We start from the raw sequence: 19,992 nt of genomic DNA on the forward strand, positions 1-19,992 counted from the left end.
CTCACAGAGCTTGTAGATCTGCTATTTTCAAAAGGTTTTTTATACATTTGAAAACTTGAAATGGGACATTCTGCATAATGAGTACTTTTACTTTTGATAGGAGTGCATTTTATACTTTTGCACTTTTACTTAGGCACGGCGGCCATTTATGCACATTAAACATTCTGTACTCACTCACAATAGATGTCCCTCCAACGTCCAAATATCTCCTAAATTCATAATTTCTAGTTGAAAACATGCTATTTTCTGTCTCATCATAAATCCTGTTTACTTTTCTAACCCGGTCCCGACCCCTTCTAGTGTTGCCATGTATTCTGTGAGAGCAATAAGCAACCGGTCAATGAATATTATATGTTTATGAATTGAATACCAAGGACCTCAATGGAAACAAGACCGCTAGGACTTTTTTGGACGGACCTTTTAGACAAAGTGTTTTAACTGTACTTTCTGCCAATAAAATATTCAATCAATCAATCAATCAATACTGTAAGGGCAGGTTTTCGCAAATGTTTGCTTTTTACATACACTTTACCTGGCAACCCCCCCCCCCCCTCTCTCTCTCTCTCTCTCTCTCCCAGACAAGTCGCGACGCACGCAGCGCGCATACACAGTGATTATGGGTAGCTAGCTCAGCTGTGTGATTCCCCCCCCCCCCCCTCACTCGCCACACAAATATAAATAAATAAATTTGCGACGTCTCTGTTACGGCGGGACCCCCCTCACCTGAGGCCGCCCCGCTCCGGGTGGGGGGGACATCTGTACCCTTTAGCCCCGCCTGTCAGCGGCCCTGAGGCACGCCCACTTATAGGCCAGTGCGTACACGTTATGACAAACCCCCCCGACAGATTCAAGCGGAGAGCAGAGTCTGTTCTTGAGAGATTACACACACACACACACACACACACACACACACACACACACACACACACACACACACACACACACACACACACACACACACACACACACACACACACACACACACACTTTCTTTCGGTCTCCAAGTTAGTGTTATTTGTACAAATGTTATTTGTAACTGTTTCTCGTTGTACCTTACCAACCCCAGTCCTCCTTCTTTCTCTTTCTCCCTTTCTCTCTCTAATTGAATCCACAGGAGGAGATGCCAATGAGGAAAAGTGGAATGAAGACCAGAGGAGGGGGGAGTGATGTCAGAGGTCAAAGGTGACGTTCTGACCTTTGCACTGTGAGTGTGACTGTGTGCGAGTGAAACCCTACTGTGCAGTGTGCGTGTGCGTGTGCGTGTGCGTGTGTGTGTGTGTGTGTGTGTGTGTGTGTGTGTGTGTTGTGTCAGAGAGAGAGAGGGGTGGGGGGAACTCAGATTTGAAGTCACTCTGGTTATCAAGGATGTGGTCTGCACATGAATATTCATGACCTAGTTAGCGAATGCCTTTATAGTCACCCTGGCCTGCATACCATTAGCTCTGCATGCATAGGCATTCAATTTCACATAAACTTTGAATAATAATAATAAATGTCAGATAAGTATGATTCAAATATTAATACGGTGTATATAATATGAAAACATGTATTGCAGTTGTTTCGTTAAAGACGCACTGAAGTGACATTTTCGGTCATTTTATTTTGAAGGTTCAGCCCGAAACGTTGGCTCAACGACTCTAAACCAATCAGAAGGTCCCATCCCTTCAGGCTATGGGACGTTGGATCTCAATCACTTCAGCCGTGCTGGCACACGGCTAGTGTTTGTTTACACGTGAGAGAGAGACGGCCAGTGAAGCACGTTTGCTACTACCTGGCTTATTTCGAACCTATAATGTTTTCAGATACATATTTTAGTGTGCAGATGAAGTTTAAAATGAGTAATACACTCATCTTCAATGAGATTCAAAACGGAGTATCTCTGTAATTAAAATCAGCTGTGTTTGAAGAACGTGCAGCTATGGGAATCAGGTGCATGTAATCAAGATTCATTTATATTCGTGAAGGCTGTATTATGTCATCACGCAGCACGTTTTCGTTTACAGGAAGTAATTAAGATTGGCTTTTTAGGGACTTTAGATGTAAAAATTCACAAAAATTGTTTTTTTTTATTTTTTTTGGCATCTATTGTTAGGTATGCCCATATGATGACCACGGATATGCTCTAAAAGTGTGAAAAACATATTTTTCATTTCACTACACCTTTAAACTGGTTTATGTTCCCTTTAAAATGGTGAAACCCGTTTTTAAAATCAGGATTGGATGGATTTGGAGCCGTTCATGATGATAGCACGGCGGCATTCCTAAACGAAACAGAAAACCTTTACATTCATAGCTGAAAATGTGCACATGAGGTGAAGTGTGAGGTCAACACTGTAGAACAGTGCAGTGTCAGGAAGGGTCCTGCATGCAAACTCCTAGCTCTCCCGAAGGCCCCAAATCAGCGTTGCCAGGTTTTGCGCGAGGAAATAAGCAACCAGGTCTATGAAGACAAGCCCAAAAGAACCGACTACAGGCCACATGAGCACTTTAAACCTATACATGGATCTGAGTTTGTAGATCTGAGCTTAAAGATCTGAGCACAAATATTCTCTTCTGGGGGTCCCTGGAATAACATATTTTCAGATCCGCGGATAAATACATATTCATTTGGGGGTCCCTGACATGAAAATGTTTGAGAACACCTGGTTTCAACCATAAAAATAACGAAAGAAACATTGGAAGCAAGCCCCAAAAAACGCAACAACCAATATTAACAAGCAGCTTTACAGAAAAAACAAGTCACTTATAATAAGTGACTTGTTTGTGGACATGGCAACACTGTTGCCCCAAATCCTTCTGCTTTACACAAACCGAAAATGCACACACACACACAGAGCAAAGTGGGGTGCATTGTGGGAGTGGGATAAGAGCGAGGAGCAGATGTTCTACAGGTCTGTAGAACCCCTGCCATCACACCCCCCCCCTGGCCTTATTCTCTCCCAAATAACACTATATATAAAGACGTTGTAGGGGCTTATAATAACATTACCTGTTGGCTTTGTGTGTGTGTGTGTGTGTGTGTGTGTGTGTGTGTGTGTGTGTGTGTGTGTGTGTGTGTGTGTGTGTGTGTGTGTGTGTGTGTGTGTGTGTGTGTGCGTGCGTGCGTGCGTGTGTGTGTGAAAGAGAGAGATAGAGAGAAAACGTTGACAGACGCAGACATAAACACTACCAAAAAAAAACAAATGATAATATATCAAATGATATACTTTATTCTATAGCTGACATCCCTCTGAATGACTGAACGAGGCCTCTGTGCACTCGAGCGTGCACATAAAACAACCCCTCCCCAGCCCTCACTCGCCCAACTAACTAGCCCTCCTAGTCACCCCCCACCCCCCCCCCTGAACTATAAACCTCTTTCACAGGCGTCCCCTCCCCTCTCTCCATGGGGACAGGGGCACACAGCTAGATTTCTTCCCCTACTAATCACAAAGACAAGCTGTCCCCAGCTCATTCTTTACCACAAGTGTCCTCAATCTATCACGACAATATCTTCCGGAGAATAGCGCACGACATACGTTGTTTTTGAATTGTTTTTTTCTTCTTTACAACACCGTACATGCGTGGACAATGAAATGCATGCAGCAATATTGAATCTCCTCAAGTAAATAAATCAATAATTCCAGGTTGGCGTTTGTCAAGATTTGAGCCAAGAATGTGTGACACACCTTAAACTACACACATTTAGCTTTAATTTAGCTGGTATAATTTAGATTAATGAATGCTACATTTGATATATTCAACATCTCATCTCATATATATGCCCTGCCAAAATAATCTCCTTGTTTATATTTAGTTGTGTGCCGCCGATGTCGCTCACCGAAAATAGTTGAGCTATAAGCTCACAATGTGACACACAGCGATGTGTTGTGAGCTTGTACATCTGAATTTTTTTGGCGTGTTGTGAGCTTTGGTGCGCGACCCCATGCGCGCAACTAAGTATAAATCAGGCTGTATAGACCACAGTCATACTTCCTTCAAGTTTCCTACTAGCCCCCCTCCTCTCATCTCACTCTTTACCAGCCCCCTCCCTCCCTCCCTCCCTTCCAGTGGGTGTGTGTGGGGGGTTGGGCATAGCATTGAGGAGAGCAGGCCTTTAGTTTGTTAGCTAGCTCCATAGGTACTCTAGCCCAGCTGGAATCAGCAATAGAAAAAGAAAAGGAACTCTCTCTCTCTCTTTCACTGTTTTTCTCCTCTCCTCTACCCTTTCTTCCCTTCCCCCTCTCCTTAAAGCCTTCTCTTCAACTCTCTCTCTCTCTCTCTCTCTCTCTCTCTCTCTCTCTCTCTCTCTCTCTCTCTCTCTCGCTCTCTCTCCCCCCGTCGCTCTTTAACTCATTAATGTTCAGTAATCTCTTATTGGACACCATAGGAGCTTGTTTAATGAGGTAAACTCAAGCTCACCTCCTAAATTGTTTGTTTGTGGATAAAGTAGATAAAGTTTGTTTACCTAGCCAAACTAACAGAAGGGTCTGTTTACTTCAGACCACTAATGCTGTGGACATGTTGCTAATGGCATGTTCACAGTGTGATTGTCATCATCCGGGGGGGATGCCCCCAAAACACACACACACACACACACACACACACACACACACACACACACACACACACACACACACACACACACACACACACACACACACACACACACATCAGGGATGCATTATTTTGGAGGCCACCCCCACCCCCCTTCTCCCCTCCCTGTCCCAGCACAAGCCAGGGAATGTGATCTATTATAAGAAAGCACAACAGTCATAACATGGCTGGATGAGATGACCCTGACTCTTTAGGCTTGACCTATCATTACATCATAATGGGGGGTGCGCGCACACACACTGACAGACAGACACACACACACACACACACACACACACACACACACACACACACACACACACACACACACACACACACACACACACACACACACACACACACACACACACAATAAGTCACCACTTGGTTGGACCAAGACAAAGCTTTTCTCTAGGTTTTGTTTCCAGCTGAAGCTAAGAGGGTTTAGACTAAGCTATAAGAGCAGGCCTCTGGGCATACAGGTGCTTTAACACACACTGGTTGATTCTTGTTCCTACAGCTGGGACTGTTGTCAACAGTTGTTGTTTTTGTTGTCATGGTTGTTGTTGTTGTTTTGCAACTTTGCGGTCTGTTTCTTTCAATCGAGACTGAGTTTGTGGCCGTTGTAGGACCAGGCTGTACACGCCATGTTTTAGGAGTGTGTCAGTGAGAAAAAGAAGGGGGTAGACAGACAGACAGACAGACAGACAGACAGACAGACAGACAGACAGACAGACAGACAGACAGTGGCACCGAGTGACAGAAAAGTTGTCATGTCTCTGCTCAGGGGTGGAATCTTTGACACCTTCCCCTTTAGAATCAAAGACCTTTTTCTCAATTCAATTAAAAGGAGATTTATGGGCATGAGAAAACATACGTTTACATTGCCAATGCAAGTGTGAAATATAACAGTCAAAACTAAGAAATGTATATGCAATTACAAGGGACTAAACACATGTGTAAACAGAGCTGTGTCTCATTGCAGCTTAGAAAAACAAGCTAATGAAACCACAACAAAAGTGCATTTGCTATTAGAAATAGTTATATACCGTAGCTTCATATAAAGCTTTTGAAAGAAATAGCAGCAATTTTTCAAGGTTTTGCAGTCGCTTCAACTCGCTTGATACAAACTGTTGAGACCAAAAGCAGCAATGTTTTAAATGTATTGAAATAGCACACAAATGGTAGCAGTTTTAGGGTAGTAGTAAGGCTGCTCTGTTCATATACTGTATGCAGATAGTGCAGGAGTGCAGGAGTAGTACTTCTTAAACGAGTAGTTTGCCCAAAAAATGACCTATTTTCTATCAATTACACACCTCATGAAGCCTTGAATTCATCAAGATATTTTAGTTTTTGACGCATAAGCCAATAGTTTGATGACTGGCGGTCTCTCCGGTGGGAGACTCAAAGTCCTTTGAGTCTCCATACATTAGTGTCATTCCGCCAGTAATCAAATTATTGGCTTAGGAATGCGACAAAAACAAAGAAATCGTCATGAATCCAATGCTTCATGGTGTGTGTAACTGATAGAAAACAAGTATTTTTTTGGGTGAACTACTCATTTAAGGATTACCAGTCCTTGTATTCCATTGAACATCCTTCTCCTGTCACAACAGCTCACAAGTCATGCTGCTGTGTTACGACATTGTGCATTGTTGTACTTCACCCAGCAGATGGGATTTTTTTTTGTTTGTTTTTTGTCATTAGTCATATTTTCCATGGGAAGTATGTGTCTCTGATGTCTGGGTACAATGGGCAGGTGGTTAGAAAGTGTAGCTCAGTTTCTACCAAGTTTTGTGTGCAGTGGGCTCTCTCTCTCTCATGTTGCTTCTACAGCAGGGGTCTTCAACAGGGGTTCCGGGACCCCTAGGGGGTCCTCAGAGTTACTACAGGGGGGGGGGGGGGCACCCTAGCATCCCTATTCTGAGGGGAACATTAGCCGAAAATAGTAGATCTACAAGCACACAACACGTCGCGCTGCAAGGCGTTGTGAGCTTGCAGATCGGCTATTTTCAGCAAAGAGGTTCGGTGTAGAGGGAAAAAGAGCAGACTAAGTACACTATGTAGTGGGGGTCCCTGCTTCATCTCTCTCTCTCAGCTAGGGGATCCTTGGCCTGAAAAACGTTGAAGACCCCTGTTCTACAGTATAACACTCCTTTCTCTGAGTGTTGCGTCTCCACTAGATACAAGAGATTAGTCACTGTTGAAGGTTTGTTGACAGACTGAACCTATATTCATTCTCATATTCACTGTTGATAGACTGTACAAGACATTCATTCATATACTCTGTGCAAACATCCACCCATATTTACTTACTGGTGATAGCGGTAGACGTATCATTTGTGTATTAACTGCATACTATGTTTACTCATTCACTCATTCAGAGATCCAGAACTTATAGGGCCAACACAGCAGTAGTTTATTTTTATTGGTTTGTTTCTTAACCCATTAGAACTGTGTCATTTTTTTATTTGAGCTAAAAAGCATTATTTTACACTTTGGCTATTCAAAAACCGTGAAAATGTGTGCAAATCTTTGAATATATATATTTTTAAAGAGATCATTTTTAACTCAAATCTTTGCTTCTGGGGGGTCCCTGGAACAAGATATTTTGATGGGGGTCTGCGGCCAAATACAAATTTGGGGGTCCTTGACATGAAAAAGATTGAGCACCACTGATATAGAAAAATACGTTTTTCAGAAAACTGTTGGGATTCAGAAGACATTTTGTAGAAATTGGCTTCAGGTCTTAATGGGTTAAAGTACGACTTTACCCATTTTCAACCCATCTTTATATAATCGGTCCTCACTCACTAATGCTTATTACAATATGGTACAATTTTTGTCTACCCCGTCTGTGTCTCAGTGGTTCAGAAACGTGCCTAACAGTGAGTGACATCATCGATGGGGAATCCAAGTAGACACTGCAGGCTTTCTATTCCTGGAAAGTTAGCATGCTATAATGGAAGCCATTGTGCTTACGTTAATAATAAAAAAAAGTTCAATCTTGTTTGAAAAAAAAGAAAGCCTAATAATTATGTCACTGGTAGGCAGTGGTGGAAAAAGTACTCAAATTCAATACTGCAATATAAAAATACTCTGTTACAAGTACAAAAGTACTGGCATCAAAATGTACTTAAAGTACCAAAAGTAAAAGTACTAAATATTTGAAAATAGCCGATCTACAAGCTCACAACACGTCGCGATGCGACGCGTTGTGAGCTTGTAGCTCTGCCTATGTATAAAATAGGCCTAAAGTGGTTAATGTATGTTTCATTATATCATAGTTTATATCTGAAAAGCAACTAGTAACTAAAGTTTTCAAATAATTGTAGTGGAGTAAAAGTACAATATTTGCCTCTGAGATGTAGTGGAGTAGAAGTAAAAGTATTGGAAATTGGAAATACTCAAGTAAAGTACAAATACCTCAAAATTGTACTTAAGTACAGTACTTAAGTAAATGTACTTAGTTACTTTCCACCACTGCTGGTAGGCGGGTTTCTGAAGTGTTCACAGCCCTCCTATGAGACACAGGCCGAGTAGGATTTTTTTTTTAAACACATCATGAGCATTAGTGAGGACCAATTATACGAAGATAAGTTGAAAATGGGTGACGTCGTCCTTCTCCAGTGACTCCCCTGTGTTTAATTCTCACTGCTGTTTCTGCTGTGACACCTGAGTTTATCTCATCTTATTGTTATTTTATCTTATCAGTTTACCACCTATGTTTCTGTCTCATTCATTACCATGATGTGCTGTCAGTCTGTCTAGCTGGATGTTTACCAGTCTCCTGGTCATCTTCCTGTTGGTCTCTCTTATTTGTTTATCTACTTATTTTCTATCTTAAGCTGTTAGTCTGTCATTCAGGGTTTATAAGTACATTTACTCAAGTAATGTACTTCAGTACAAATTTGAGGAATCTTTACTTTATTGGAGTATTTTAAATTTTCTGTACTTTAACTTTTACTAATTAACTTTTAATTATTATATTATAATACATACATTAACCACTTCAGCCCTATTTTATACATAGGCTATTTGAAAATAGCCAATCTACAAGCTCACAACGCGTCGCGATGCGACGCGTTGTGAGCTTGTAGATCTGCTATTTTCAAACACTTTAGCACTTTCACTTCTGATACTTTAATTATGGACTTTTACTATTTCTGCATTGTGGTATTGATACTTTACTTAAGTAAAACATTTGAGTACTTTTCCCCCCACTGGGCCTACAACTATTCATGCCTTTCATTGGTGATATATTCATAGTACATTATACTTAGAATATTAATTTTCCATTTTTTATTTCGAGCATATTGAAATAAAAGATAAATGATGTTAACTGGGTCAGTCAGACCAATAAGTGCAGATGGCTGGGGTCAGATTTTGACATGATTATTAATTTATTCATTTGTTAAAGGGATATTTCACTTTCAGAAAAACTTTTGGTGATTTTATCATCTACTCAAGCCTTTGTGAGCCCCCCAGACAGTTTTTAAGTGGCTCGATTCAGTATTTAGATATTTGATTTTCATTTTATCAGACACGCCCCCTTCCTATACAAACCCATTGTAACTTCAAACTCCATTTTAACATGTTAGATTCATCAAAAACACGAGTCCTTGGTTCTGGTGACTCACCCTGCCCTCCTAATACGCGAGGGGGCCGTGTTTTTCCGAGATTTTTTTTCATTTACTTTATTTTATTTTTTTATTGTATTTTATTTTTTTCATTTTCCAAAAAAAATATTAAAAATAAATGAAAAAGGTAATTGAAAAAACACGGCCCCCTCACGTATTAGGGGGGCGGTAGGAGACGGGTGAACCAAGGACGGGTGTTTTTGATGAATCTAACATGTTAAAAATGGAGTTTGAAGTTACAATGGGTTTGTATAGGAAGGGGGCGTGTCTGATAAAATGAATATCTAATATCTAAATATTGAATCAAGCAACTTAAAAACTGTCTGGGGGGCTCACAAAAGCCTGAGTAGACGATCACCAAAAGTTTTTTTGAAAGTGAAATATCCCTTTAATCTTATTCTTATCTCTCTACACTTTAGGCCAGTGGTTCTCAACCTTTTCAGGCTCTGACCCCCCAAAATAATCATATTTGAACTGAGGACCCCCCAAAAATAATCATATTTGAACTGGGAACCCCCCCCCCCCACCCTTTCGTGTAAATTTTGCCTCTTTCTTATATTATTATTTGACAATTTGGCCAATGTTTGAACCGTTTTTTTAATAGTATAGTTTGTTGATTACTTTTGATGCAGTATTGGTCTTTTTCTTTTCTTCCTTTATTTCTTTGAGGTCTTAAAAGTCCTTAAATTGTCACTTCACTGTCATTAAAATGTACTTAGAAAGTACCAAAAGTAGAAAGTACTCATTATGCAGAATGTCCCATTTCACAAGTTTTCAAATTTATAAACATCTGCTGAAAATAGCAGATCTACAAGCTCACAATAAGTCGACGCATTGTGAGCTTGTAGATCGGTTATTTTCAAAATTTTCAAAAAAATCTACAAAGTAGGCTAACTAAGTAACTAAAGTGTTCAAATAATTGTAGTGGAGTAAAAGTAAAATGTTTGCTTCTGGAGATGTAGTGGAGTAGAAGTAAAAGTACTGAAAATTGGAAATATTCCAGTAAAGTACTAATACCTCAAAATTGTGTAAATGTTCTAAGTTACTTTAGTTTACACCACTGTCTGTCTGTCTGTCTGTCTGTCTGTCTCTCTCTCTCTCTCTCTCTTTCTTTCTCTCTCTCTCTCTTTCTCTCTCTCTCTCTCTCTCTGGCTGTCTGTCTGTCTGTCTAATCACGTGTACGCCATGTGGCGCAGCATCCCGCTGAATTTGTTATGATGCATATCAGATCTCACCAACCTGTCTCATTAAACGACCAACAAGACACTACCACACCACTGTGTCTCTGTGCATTGTGTTGTTGAGATCCATGGTCGTGACGTCACGCGGACCAGACGCGGGGAGTGGGAGGTGCTTGAGGAGTACGCTCCACTGATGCGTTTTTAAAAAGCAGTGTTGCCAGGTCGGCTTATTATAAGTGACTTTCGTTTTTTGGGGGGTTTGTTTCTTAAGTGTCCTAATGTTGTTTTAACCAGTGGTTCATTAGTTCATAAACGTGTTCAAGTCAAGGAACCCCCCCCCCAATTAATATGTATTTGTCCGCAAACTTTGGATTTGAAAATATTCCACAATATTCACTTTTTTCCCCAAGATTTTTTTAGCTGTGGCTTAAAGTGTTCATGTGGCCTAGTATAGTCTATTAAGTTAACAGATACATTTATGACTCTTAAATTATTATGCAAATTAGCTTTTTCTTTAATGCACTTTACTGTACTTATATTCTCTATCTATCTTTTAATTGCATTGCTGGGCCTGCACAATTCAGAACTTCACCCGTATTACTGTACTTGTAATGTTATGTGACAAACAATAAAGTTGTTAAAGTTGCCCTAAAGATACACCTCCCCCCCCCCCCCCCCCCCCTATTTATTTTTCTTCTCTTGTACATGTTTTTCACTCTTCATACCAGTAACCTGTAAGCTGATTGTATGACATTCTGTATTGTAGTGTGTATATCTGGCTGTCTCTTCTATGTCATCATGATTTGTGTGCATGGGGATCTCAGTGCTTAATGAGCCTCCCAGTTTAGTAGACCTTGTATTGTGATTTTTTTTTGTACTTCCATGTACTGTTGTTCTCATGTCTTACTAAATAAAGTACATCAATCAATCAATTGGATTCTGACTCTTTTGGCCTTGTTTTCATAGACTTAGTTGCTTGTTTCTCTCGCACAAACTGGCAACGCTGGTTTGTAAAACGCACACGTGGTCGTGGAGGAGGGGAGGGGGCGGGGCTTCCTTCCACCACACATCTGTGAAAACTTTTCCAATGCTCGGCAGAAAGAGATCCATGCTACCAGACATTTAAGAGAACCCGCTGCCTGCCTTCCGTCACCGTGCTGGTGACACACACACAAAGACCCTCCTACAGCAAGATGCCGTCTTACCCGCACAGCCAGTTCACGGACCTGGAGGAGATGATGCTAACGGTAAATACTACATACTTTAAATTTAAGGGGATCTAAAGAAAGAACACCAAAAGGAAGTCAACCAAGTTCTAATGCAGAGAGCAGACTCTGTCGTTGTACGTTGTTTCTTTCTTTCCCACCAAAGAACAGAACAGATCATGTGTAGTTTGTTAGATCAGTTCTTCCAAAGCGACAGGAGGCAAGCAGATGTGGAAAAAAGTACTCCTATTGTTTACAAGTATCAATGCTGCAATGTAGAAGTACTCTATCACAAGTAAAAGTCCAGAATTCAACATTTACTTGAGTAAAAGTACAATAGTATTGGCATCAAAATGTACTTAAAGTACCAAAAGTAGAGTACTCATTATGCAGGTATATAGGGAATGTTTGCCAGTCTGAGATGTTGTGGAGTAGAAGTAAAAGTGCTGAAATGTTTTACTGAAGTACAGTACTTGAGTACATGTACTTAGTTACTTTCCTCCACTGCAGGAGGCAAGTTAACCTCATGCGATGGAGGCTAGATGATAAGTAAGTTAGCATAAACTTTGTGCAGCGTGTGCTTCTGGTTCTGTTATATCTTATCACTTTAAAACCAGCCGTTATTATAGACGCATAACCATTGATCGTTTGGTTTTATTCGATTATTATTCGATCAAGACGTAACTCGTCGTGAAAGAAAGGTTCGTTCAACAAGTGGGCGCGTTTCGGTGCTTTGTTGTGATTCATTCCAACAACGCGCGGCCCAACGTGCAAGTTTTAGTTATAGTTTTAGTTTGTTTTGTCTCGTCTGCCAAAGATTAAGTAGGGGTGGCAAGTTATTTAAACTGATTTTACTCAAGTAAAAGTGATGTTAGTAAAACGTAGCTATAAGGATCAGGCTAACTAGCATTCCGACACAAACACAAGGGACTGCACGGTTTCCTCTAGTGTTGCCAGATTCTTTGATAGAAATGAGCAACCAGGTTTATGAAAACAAGCCCAAAAGAAGCGACTAGGCCACGGCTATTTGAAAATAACCGATCTACAAGCTCACAACGCGTGGTTGATTGATTGATGTACTTTATTTAGTAAGACATGAGAACAACAGTATGGAAGTTCAAATTCACAATACAAGGTCTACTAAACTGGGAGACTCATTAAGCACTGAGCTTGTTTAAGATGAGATCCCCATGCACACAAATCATGATGACATATAAGAGACAGACAGATATACACACTACTATACAGAATGTCATACAATCAGCTTACAGGTTACTGGTATGAAGAGTGAAAGATTTGTTTTTACAAGAGAAGAACAAATTCATGTTAATCCGGGGGTCATTCACGAAAATGTCTGAGAAACACTGGTTTAAAGGAAACGAGCCCACACAAGTAACAACTACACTTTATAAACTAGGCCAAGAAACCAAGCAACTTTACAGAAAAAGAAGGCCAAAGTTGCTTATAATGAGCTGACATGGCAACACTGATTTCCACATGTCAAATATGACACGATGCAGCTGCAGAGTTGTGCACGCTTTGTGTGCTCCCTGCAAGGAAGTCAGCATATCAAACGGATGTAACTTGATATTGCTTAAAAGTGATCCTGATTAACAGTGATCTTAGTTATATTGGTACATTTGTTTTTTGTTTGATTTGGTGTTTTGATTAGTGAGACACCATTTAAAAAAAATCTCAAACTTTCTTTTGTTGGCCAGCATTGATTCACACACTTGTGGCAGTTACTGTTATGGCACCAGGATAATGGATCTGAACCATTACGTTTAGACTTGGTTGGAACATAACTTGCTTAATTATGGTAACTTCCTGTCAAATGTTAAACTCTACAGTAACAGTCTACTATGGATGCAGGATAGATAGATAGGTGGCCACTATAGGAACATCTGGGCAGTGTAAAATTGGCTATTTTGTCCAAAATGTAAAAAAAATATATATTTGAAAAATGGTCTGAAGTAAAGTATACATGATGTGAACATGCACGGTACATCATTATCATACTTCATTTTGTCCTTGTTTATGCCCCTAAATGACTGTCTGGTTGTGTAGCAATTGTAGAAATATTAGACCTTAATGGTCAAATGTTTAAGCATGTTGTAATCATGTATACTCTACTTTACTTAACCTTTTCCAAATATATATATATATATATATATATATATATATATATATATATATATATATATATATATATATATATATATATATATATTTTTTTTTTTTTTTTTTAACATTTTGGGGGAAAAAAACATTTTGCTAATTTTCCTTGGGGCACATTCAACACAATTAACTCCTAACTGTAAAATAATGGTTGAAAGGCTCAGATAATCACTTAAACCCTATACTTTGACCGGAGTTCCCCAGAGGTCTATACCAGGCCCCTCCCTTTTCCCCTCTACGCAAGATATCTTTGCGTTGAGCACTGTGAGCTTGTAGATCTGCTATACATTCGGCAAATGTTTGCCCTACAATAGGGATGATAGGGTTCATGTGGTTAAATCTGTACTTAAGTTAAAGGGATAGTTCACCCCCAAAATGTTTTTTTTTCTATCGATTAGTCACCCCATGGAGAGTTGAATTCATGGATATTTCTTTGTTTTGTCGCATTCCTGAGCAAATAATTTGATGACCGGCAGTGGTTCCGGTAGGAGACGCAAAGAGTCTCCATTGTGTCTCCTACCGGAACTGGTGCCTGCAGGTTTGCTGGTCATCAAATTATTGGCTTAGAAATGCGACAAAAACACACAAATATCAGCATGGGGTGAATAATCGATTTTTCGGGGGTGAACTATCCCTTTAATGGACAAATATTACAATTGCAAGGACAAACCGTTTTCTATAATGAACTCTAAAAGGCCATTTACAAGCCTTAGGTCACTTAGGCTTGTTGTTCTTGACCACAATGTTAACAATATCATTTAGATGGCATGTTATTTAGACAGATGCTAGGTTAATGTTTTACCCGTGATCCTAGTTTGCTGATACAGTACAGACTGCACTGTCTCTCTGCATTTGATGTATACGTTTACCGTGCTTATTTTAAGTCGCTCTGGATGAAAGCCGAATGCCTAAATTGTAAACGTATTTTCTGTTTCTCTTACAGCAGTTACTGAGTCTGGAGCTGAGGGACCAGAATGTACCGCCCCCCTCTCCCAGCATGGTGATGAGAACGCCAAGCTACAACGGCCAGCCTCGCAACCCCGCACTCTTCTCCTCTTCCTCGTCTCTCTCCTCGGCCTCCCATCTCGCCACAGACCCGTCGGACAGTCTGTTCCTGGCCTCCAGCCTGTTGGGTCAGCAGCAGCCGGATAGTCTCCAAACTCCCCGGCAGCGCCCCGTCTCCTCTCAATGGCGAAAGCCAGACTTCTGGGCCGGGCGGTCTCTCAGCATGGTGGAGACCACCGGCGGTGTCACCGCGTCCGACCTGGGCTGGCCCGGGGACGACGACCTGTTCTCCCAGTCCACCAGCCCCACGGCGCTGCTGGGCGCGGGCTCCTCCCTGCCGTCGTCGTCGTCCTCCATCACCTCTCAGTTCTCCTCCGCCTCGTCCGCCTCCTCGGCTTCCTCGCGCTACAAGACGGAGCTCTGTCGCACGTTCGCCGAGAGCGGCACCTGCAAGTACGGCGGCAAGTGCCAGTTTGCCCACGGCTACGACGAGCTGCGGGACCTGAGCCGACACCCGAAGTACAAGACGGAGCCGTGCCGCACTTTCCACACGATCGGCTTCTGCCCCTACGGCATCCGCTGCCACTTTGTCCACAACGACGAAGAACAGGACGACGCTTCCTCCTCCTCTTCCCCCTCGTACGGTCCGACCCCGCCTTGTTTATTCCGTCCCCGCCGGCCCCCGCTGCTCAGGCAGAGCTTCAGCTTCGCCGGCTTCCCCTCCCCTCCACCACAGCTGCTCCAGCCCACCGCCCCCCGCCCCCCATCCTTCTCCCGCTCCCCTTCCGTCTCGCCCACTTCCTGCGCGGACATCACAGAGCTCCTCGCTCGCGCCTTGCTAGGGATGGACGCCAACTTCGAGGCCGCGCCTGCCCAGCACTCCCACCACGCGGCGGCCCAGCAGAACTGCCCGTTGGACCCCCTGCCTCCCCGCTTTTTGCCCTCCCCCGACTCGGGCTGTTCGCTGCTGGGCCTGTCTCCGGGCACCTCCCCTCCTCCACCTCTGAGGCTGAGTCCCGGTGCTCCTGGGGCGTACGTGGGGCCCTTGGGCGCCCGATCCCTCTCTCATAACTCTCTGAACGACCCGGATCAAGATGGAGGCAGCGGGAGTTCGGACAGTTCGCTCAGCAGCTCGGAATCCGCCAGGCGCCTGGCTGTGTTCAGTCAGCTCTCTGTCCCAGAGGACGGCACCGGCTTCTGCCTGTAAGGTTCAGCATGCTGGACATTCAAGAGATGGACACACACACACGTAGACTTAACCTGGATACCCTCCATTCATAAACATTCACACAGCCCCTGGACTGACACGGACGGTTCAGGCAGACGCCCAGTGGATGTAAAGACTAGTTGTATCATTGCCTGCGTTGGCTCATTGGAGCCGAGAACAAATTGTGACCGTAGAGATTCACCTGTTCTGTTACGGAAATCCAACTGTGAACCGCTGAACGAGAGATGACACAGGAGTTGGGAGTGTTTATCAAAGAAAACAGAAAAGCCTTATCAAGAAGATAAAGTAGTACTGGCAGTATTGTATAAGACAGTGTTGTAGCTGGGCAGAGATTGTATCAAGATATTATGGTAGGTTGAGATGCCTTATCAGGACAAAGATTTAGTAGAATCAAATGGTGTATGAAGACAGATATTGTAGTAGACAAAGATTGTAATCACAGTGTGATTGGCCCCAGTGCCTCCTGTAGTTTGAATCCAACCACCAGTCACACTGAGAAATTGTGAATCATCTGAAGACTGTGACAAAGCCAAAGATGTAAAGCTGTACCTTTTTTGCCAAGCCCACAGCCTTAGACTACGGTTAGACAAACGCACGATGTAACTTTTTTCTTATGTTTTATTCTGGCATTTTTTCTTCTTCCAATTAACTTTACACGGCAATTTTTGATAAGCTTGAAAATGTTTGTCGTTTTTTTTATTACATAACTGTACTAATGTATGGCAAATGATGGTGTCGACTTGTGTGACCAAAATGTCATTTTCAACCCAAAAGTGTTGATGCAGCCTACAGTTAGACAAACGCACAATGACTTTTCCCCCCTCTTTTTTTCCATTTAACTTTACACAGCAGTCTGTGATAAGCTGATTAGTTTTTTTTATTGCATAACTGTACTGTTGATTGATGAGCGACGGTGTCGCGTGATCAAATTGGCAACCGTTTCCAAAAACAAAGTGTCGCCACAGCCTTAGACTACAGTTAGACAAACGCACAATGTGTTTTTTTTCTTATTTTTTTTCATTATGGCAATTTTGTAAACACTTTTCACAGCATTTTTTTTAAGCTGGTGATTTTTTTTATTCCAGAAATGTACTAATGTATTGTGAATGACTGTCGCATGACCAAAATTGACATTTTCAAACCCAAAAATGTGACGCGAGTCATTCTATGGAGCTTTAATTGGCGTTCAATTAGCCTTAAGATGCTGTTATAGGTGAACTGTCCTCAGGTGATGTGCCTTGAACCTAAATGTTGAGTTTTAAACAAAGTGCCTGAAGTGTGATTTAGCAGGCTGGGTAACAGTGTTGATCTGAGATGATTAGGTCTGGTTCTTAAGAGTCGTATCTCTCCCAGTAAAGCCTAATTCATACTTTGTCGCACGACAGTGCGACAAAAATAGCAGGCCTATAAGCAGCCTACGTTGTGAGCTTGGGCGGCTATTGGCGTGCGATGGAGAATAAATTGGGCTTATAAAGGAAGCTGGTAAACTGTACAGTGTTGCTCTGTTCTCCTGGGCTTTAGTGGTGTGTGATGTTAAAATGTTGACCGGCCCAATAGAGGTCCTCTAGTAGTGTTTTGTTGTTGTTTCTATTCCATGGTTGGGTTGTTCACAGTCCAAACCAAATCACCAACCCTACGCAGCAGAAACCTTCGTGGTCATCAGACAATAGAGACAGAATAGAGTTAAAAAGTGTCAATGTTCTAACACTAAATGTTTTCCTGTGTACCCTTTCTCTAATAACTAGACTAGAGGTTCATTTAACTGGGAAGGTTTACAAATGAGTCAAGTCAGTTGGGTTTGTTTGATGCATATTTTTCTTTTTTTTCTTGTGCTCTTTTTTTTTTCTTTTTTCTTTTTTTAATTGCCTGGCACTTGGATAGTCTTGATCACAACTGTTTCTGGAAAGCCAGGTGCCCAGGTCTGATGTCTTACTGAACTGACTCCAGGATACTGTAGTACTTTAGAATACTGTAGTAGTTGGGGAATGTACCTTTATAGTTATGTAGTTTTGTGTTTTGTGTTTTTGACTTTAGTTGGTTCTGAGAAGAGATGTGCTCTGCTGTTAGTGGTCTCATTGACATGTTTCAGGGCATTTAGTGTTGTAGGGGATAATCTTTAGTAACTTAATTTGTTTAGTAAATTAATTTTGTTTAATTTATTTTAACATATTTATAGAGGACTTTGGGCTGTTTGATGTTTGTATCAAGTTTAATATATTTGATGTTTCCTCTTGCTTGTTTTGTAACGGAAATAAACTTTTTTCTTAAACTGATTTGCTTGCTGTCCTGTTAATCTTCTGTCCTGCTATTTCTATTTCTATAAAGATATCGTTTTAAAAATCACTCTAACTCAAGTAGATAGCATAGTCCACAAACCAAATTGCTGAGACAATGGTGAACGGTATACCGGTAGTTAAACCTAGTTGGTGCTGGAAAAAGTACTCACATTTTTTTACTGAAGTAAAGTATCAATGCTGCTATGTAGAAATACTCTGTTAGGGCGCGCTCCCACCAAAGTAGCACGAAAATAGCAGATCTACAAGCTTGTAGATCAGGGCTATTCAACGAGATTAGGCAGGGGGCCACAATTGTAAAATTACTTGAAGTCGGGGGCCACAAGACCGTGACAATAAAACCGTTTAACTGCTTGTTGTTTGCTATAGGTGCGATTGGACACAATAATGGAGACATTATGTCCATTATGGTAACTTATTAGTTGATACAATTAGTTGTTTTAGCTCCTGCTCATTTGATCTAGCTATTTCGTCTCACCTGTCTAAGGAAATAGGAAGCTGATATATTGCACTTTTACCTTAGCCTTAGGTATACTCTTGGTTGCTTGTTTTTGCAGAAAATGCACTTAGGACTTCTGGTGATTAGTAGTTTTCGTTCCCTACCTATGTTGAATGCACTTATTGTAAGTCGCTTTGGATAAAAGCGTCTGCTAAATGACTGTAATGTAATGTAATGTATTAGGGCCTGCTTCATACTGCATTCATGCATTTTGATGTTTGAGAGGAACATTTCTGTGTCAGTCCTCTATAGTCCCTGGCATGGAAGTGTCTGACCAGGTGAAGTGTTTACATGTTTGTATGAATGAAACGATTTTTAATTTTGTTTGTTTTGAGCACACGGGTGATAAGAGCACAAGGTCTTATAATGCATTTGAAGTGGATGAAGATGGCAAAGATGGAAGATGGACAAAATCACGCACAAAGAAATAGCTCATACAAGATAATGGATGCATAAGGAGAATAAATTCTTTGGTTTAATTAACAACATCCACTCAAAACTCAGACATACTTACAAAATGGATGGTTTGTGATGGATGAACTGCATTCAAAAACCCTGTTGTGGTTTGTAGTGACATGGTGAAAATAATAATAATAATTGCCGAACTACTTGAAAGCTACATTATTCTGAAAGTAGTTAGAAGTATGGAAGTAGACAACATTTCCGGCTGTTTTGTTTACTATGAAAAGGTCTTTATACTTTTACTTTTTAAAGATATTTCTGGGGCTTGTTCTGCCTTTACTTAAGAGGACAGTATGCTGACAGGAAATAGGGAGAGAGATGGAGGCGTGACACACAGCAAACACCGTCGGGATCGGGAGTCGAACCCGCAAAACACTGTGAGACCCAGTCTATGTGCCTGGACCGGTAGTCCAGCAGGCACCCCAATACTTCTACTTTTGATACTTAATATATATTTTAACACCAGATGCTTAAGTACATATGAAGTGAGCTACTTTAACAATTTGACCCAAGTGATTTTCTTATGAGTGACTTATACATTTACCCGCATTTGGGTTCCTGTAGCAGTGTCTTGACTGCAAATGCAGTACTGGTAGGTGTTCATTTTGGGATCCTGAGTCACTAATATTCCTCCATTCTAAATAGTAGCCTACATTTTATTCTTATCTGTTAATGGTTGATTAACCATTAACAAGCTTCAGTTAACGGTTAAGAAATACATTCAA

General features: G+C 41.4%; 1 protein-coding gene across 1 annotated transcript; it reads left to right on the forward strand.

Annotated features, from left to right (window-relative positions):
* The first annotated feature begins 11,501 nt into the window (after positions 1–11,501).
* Positions 11,502–18,285, forward strand: LOC311050808 (mRNA decay activator protein ZFP36L1). The gene is made up of 2 exons (XM_084064972.1): positions 11,502–11,643; positions 14,723–18,285. Exons 1-2 carry the CDS (start codon positions 11,590–11,592, stop codon positions 15,989–15,991), a joined length of 1,323 nt encoding a protein of 440 aa, XP_083921098.1. The 5' UTR covers positions 11,502–11,589; the 3' UTR covers positions 15,992–18,285.
* The last annotated feature ends 1,707 nt before the right edge of the window (positions 18,286–19,992 follow it).

Source organism: Gymnoscopelus microlampas, assembly GCF_963454915.1.
Source record: "Gymnoscopelus microlampas genome assembly, chromosome: 8".
NCBI classification, from domain to species: domain Eukaryota; kingdom Metazoa; phylum Chordata; class Actinopteri; order Myctophiformes; family Myctophidae; genus Gymnoscopelus; species Gymnoscopelus microlampas.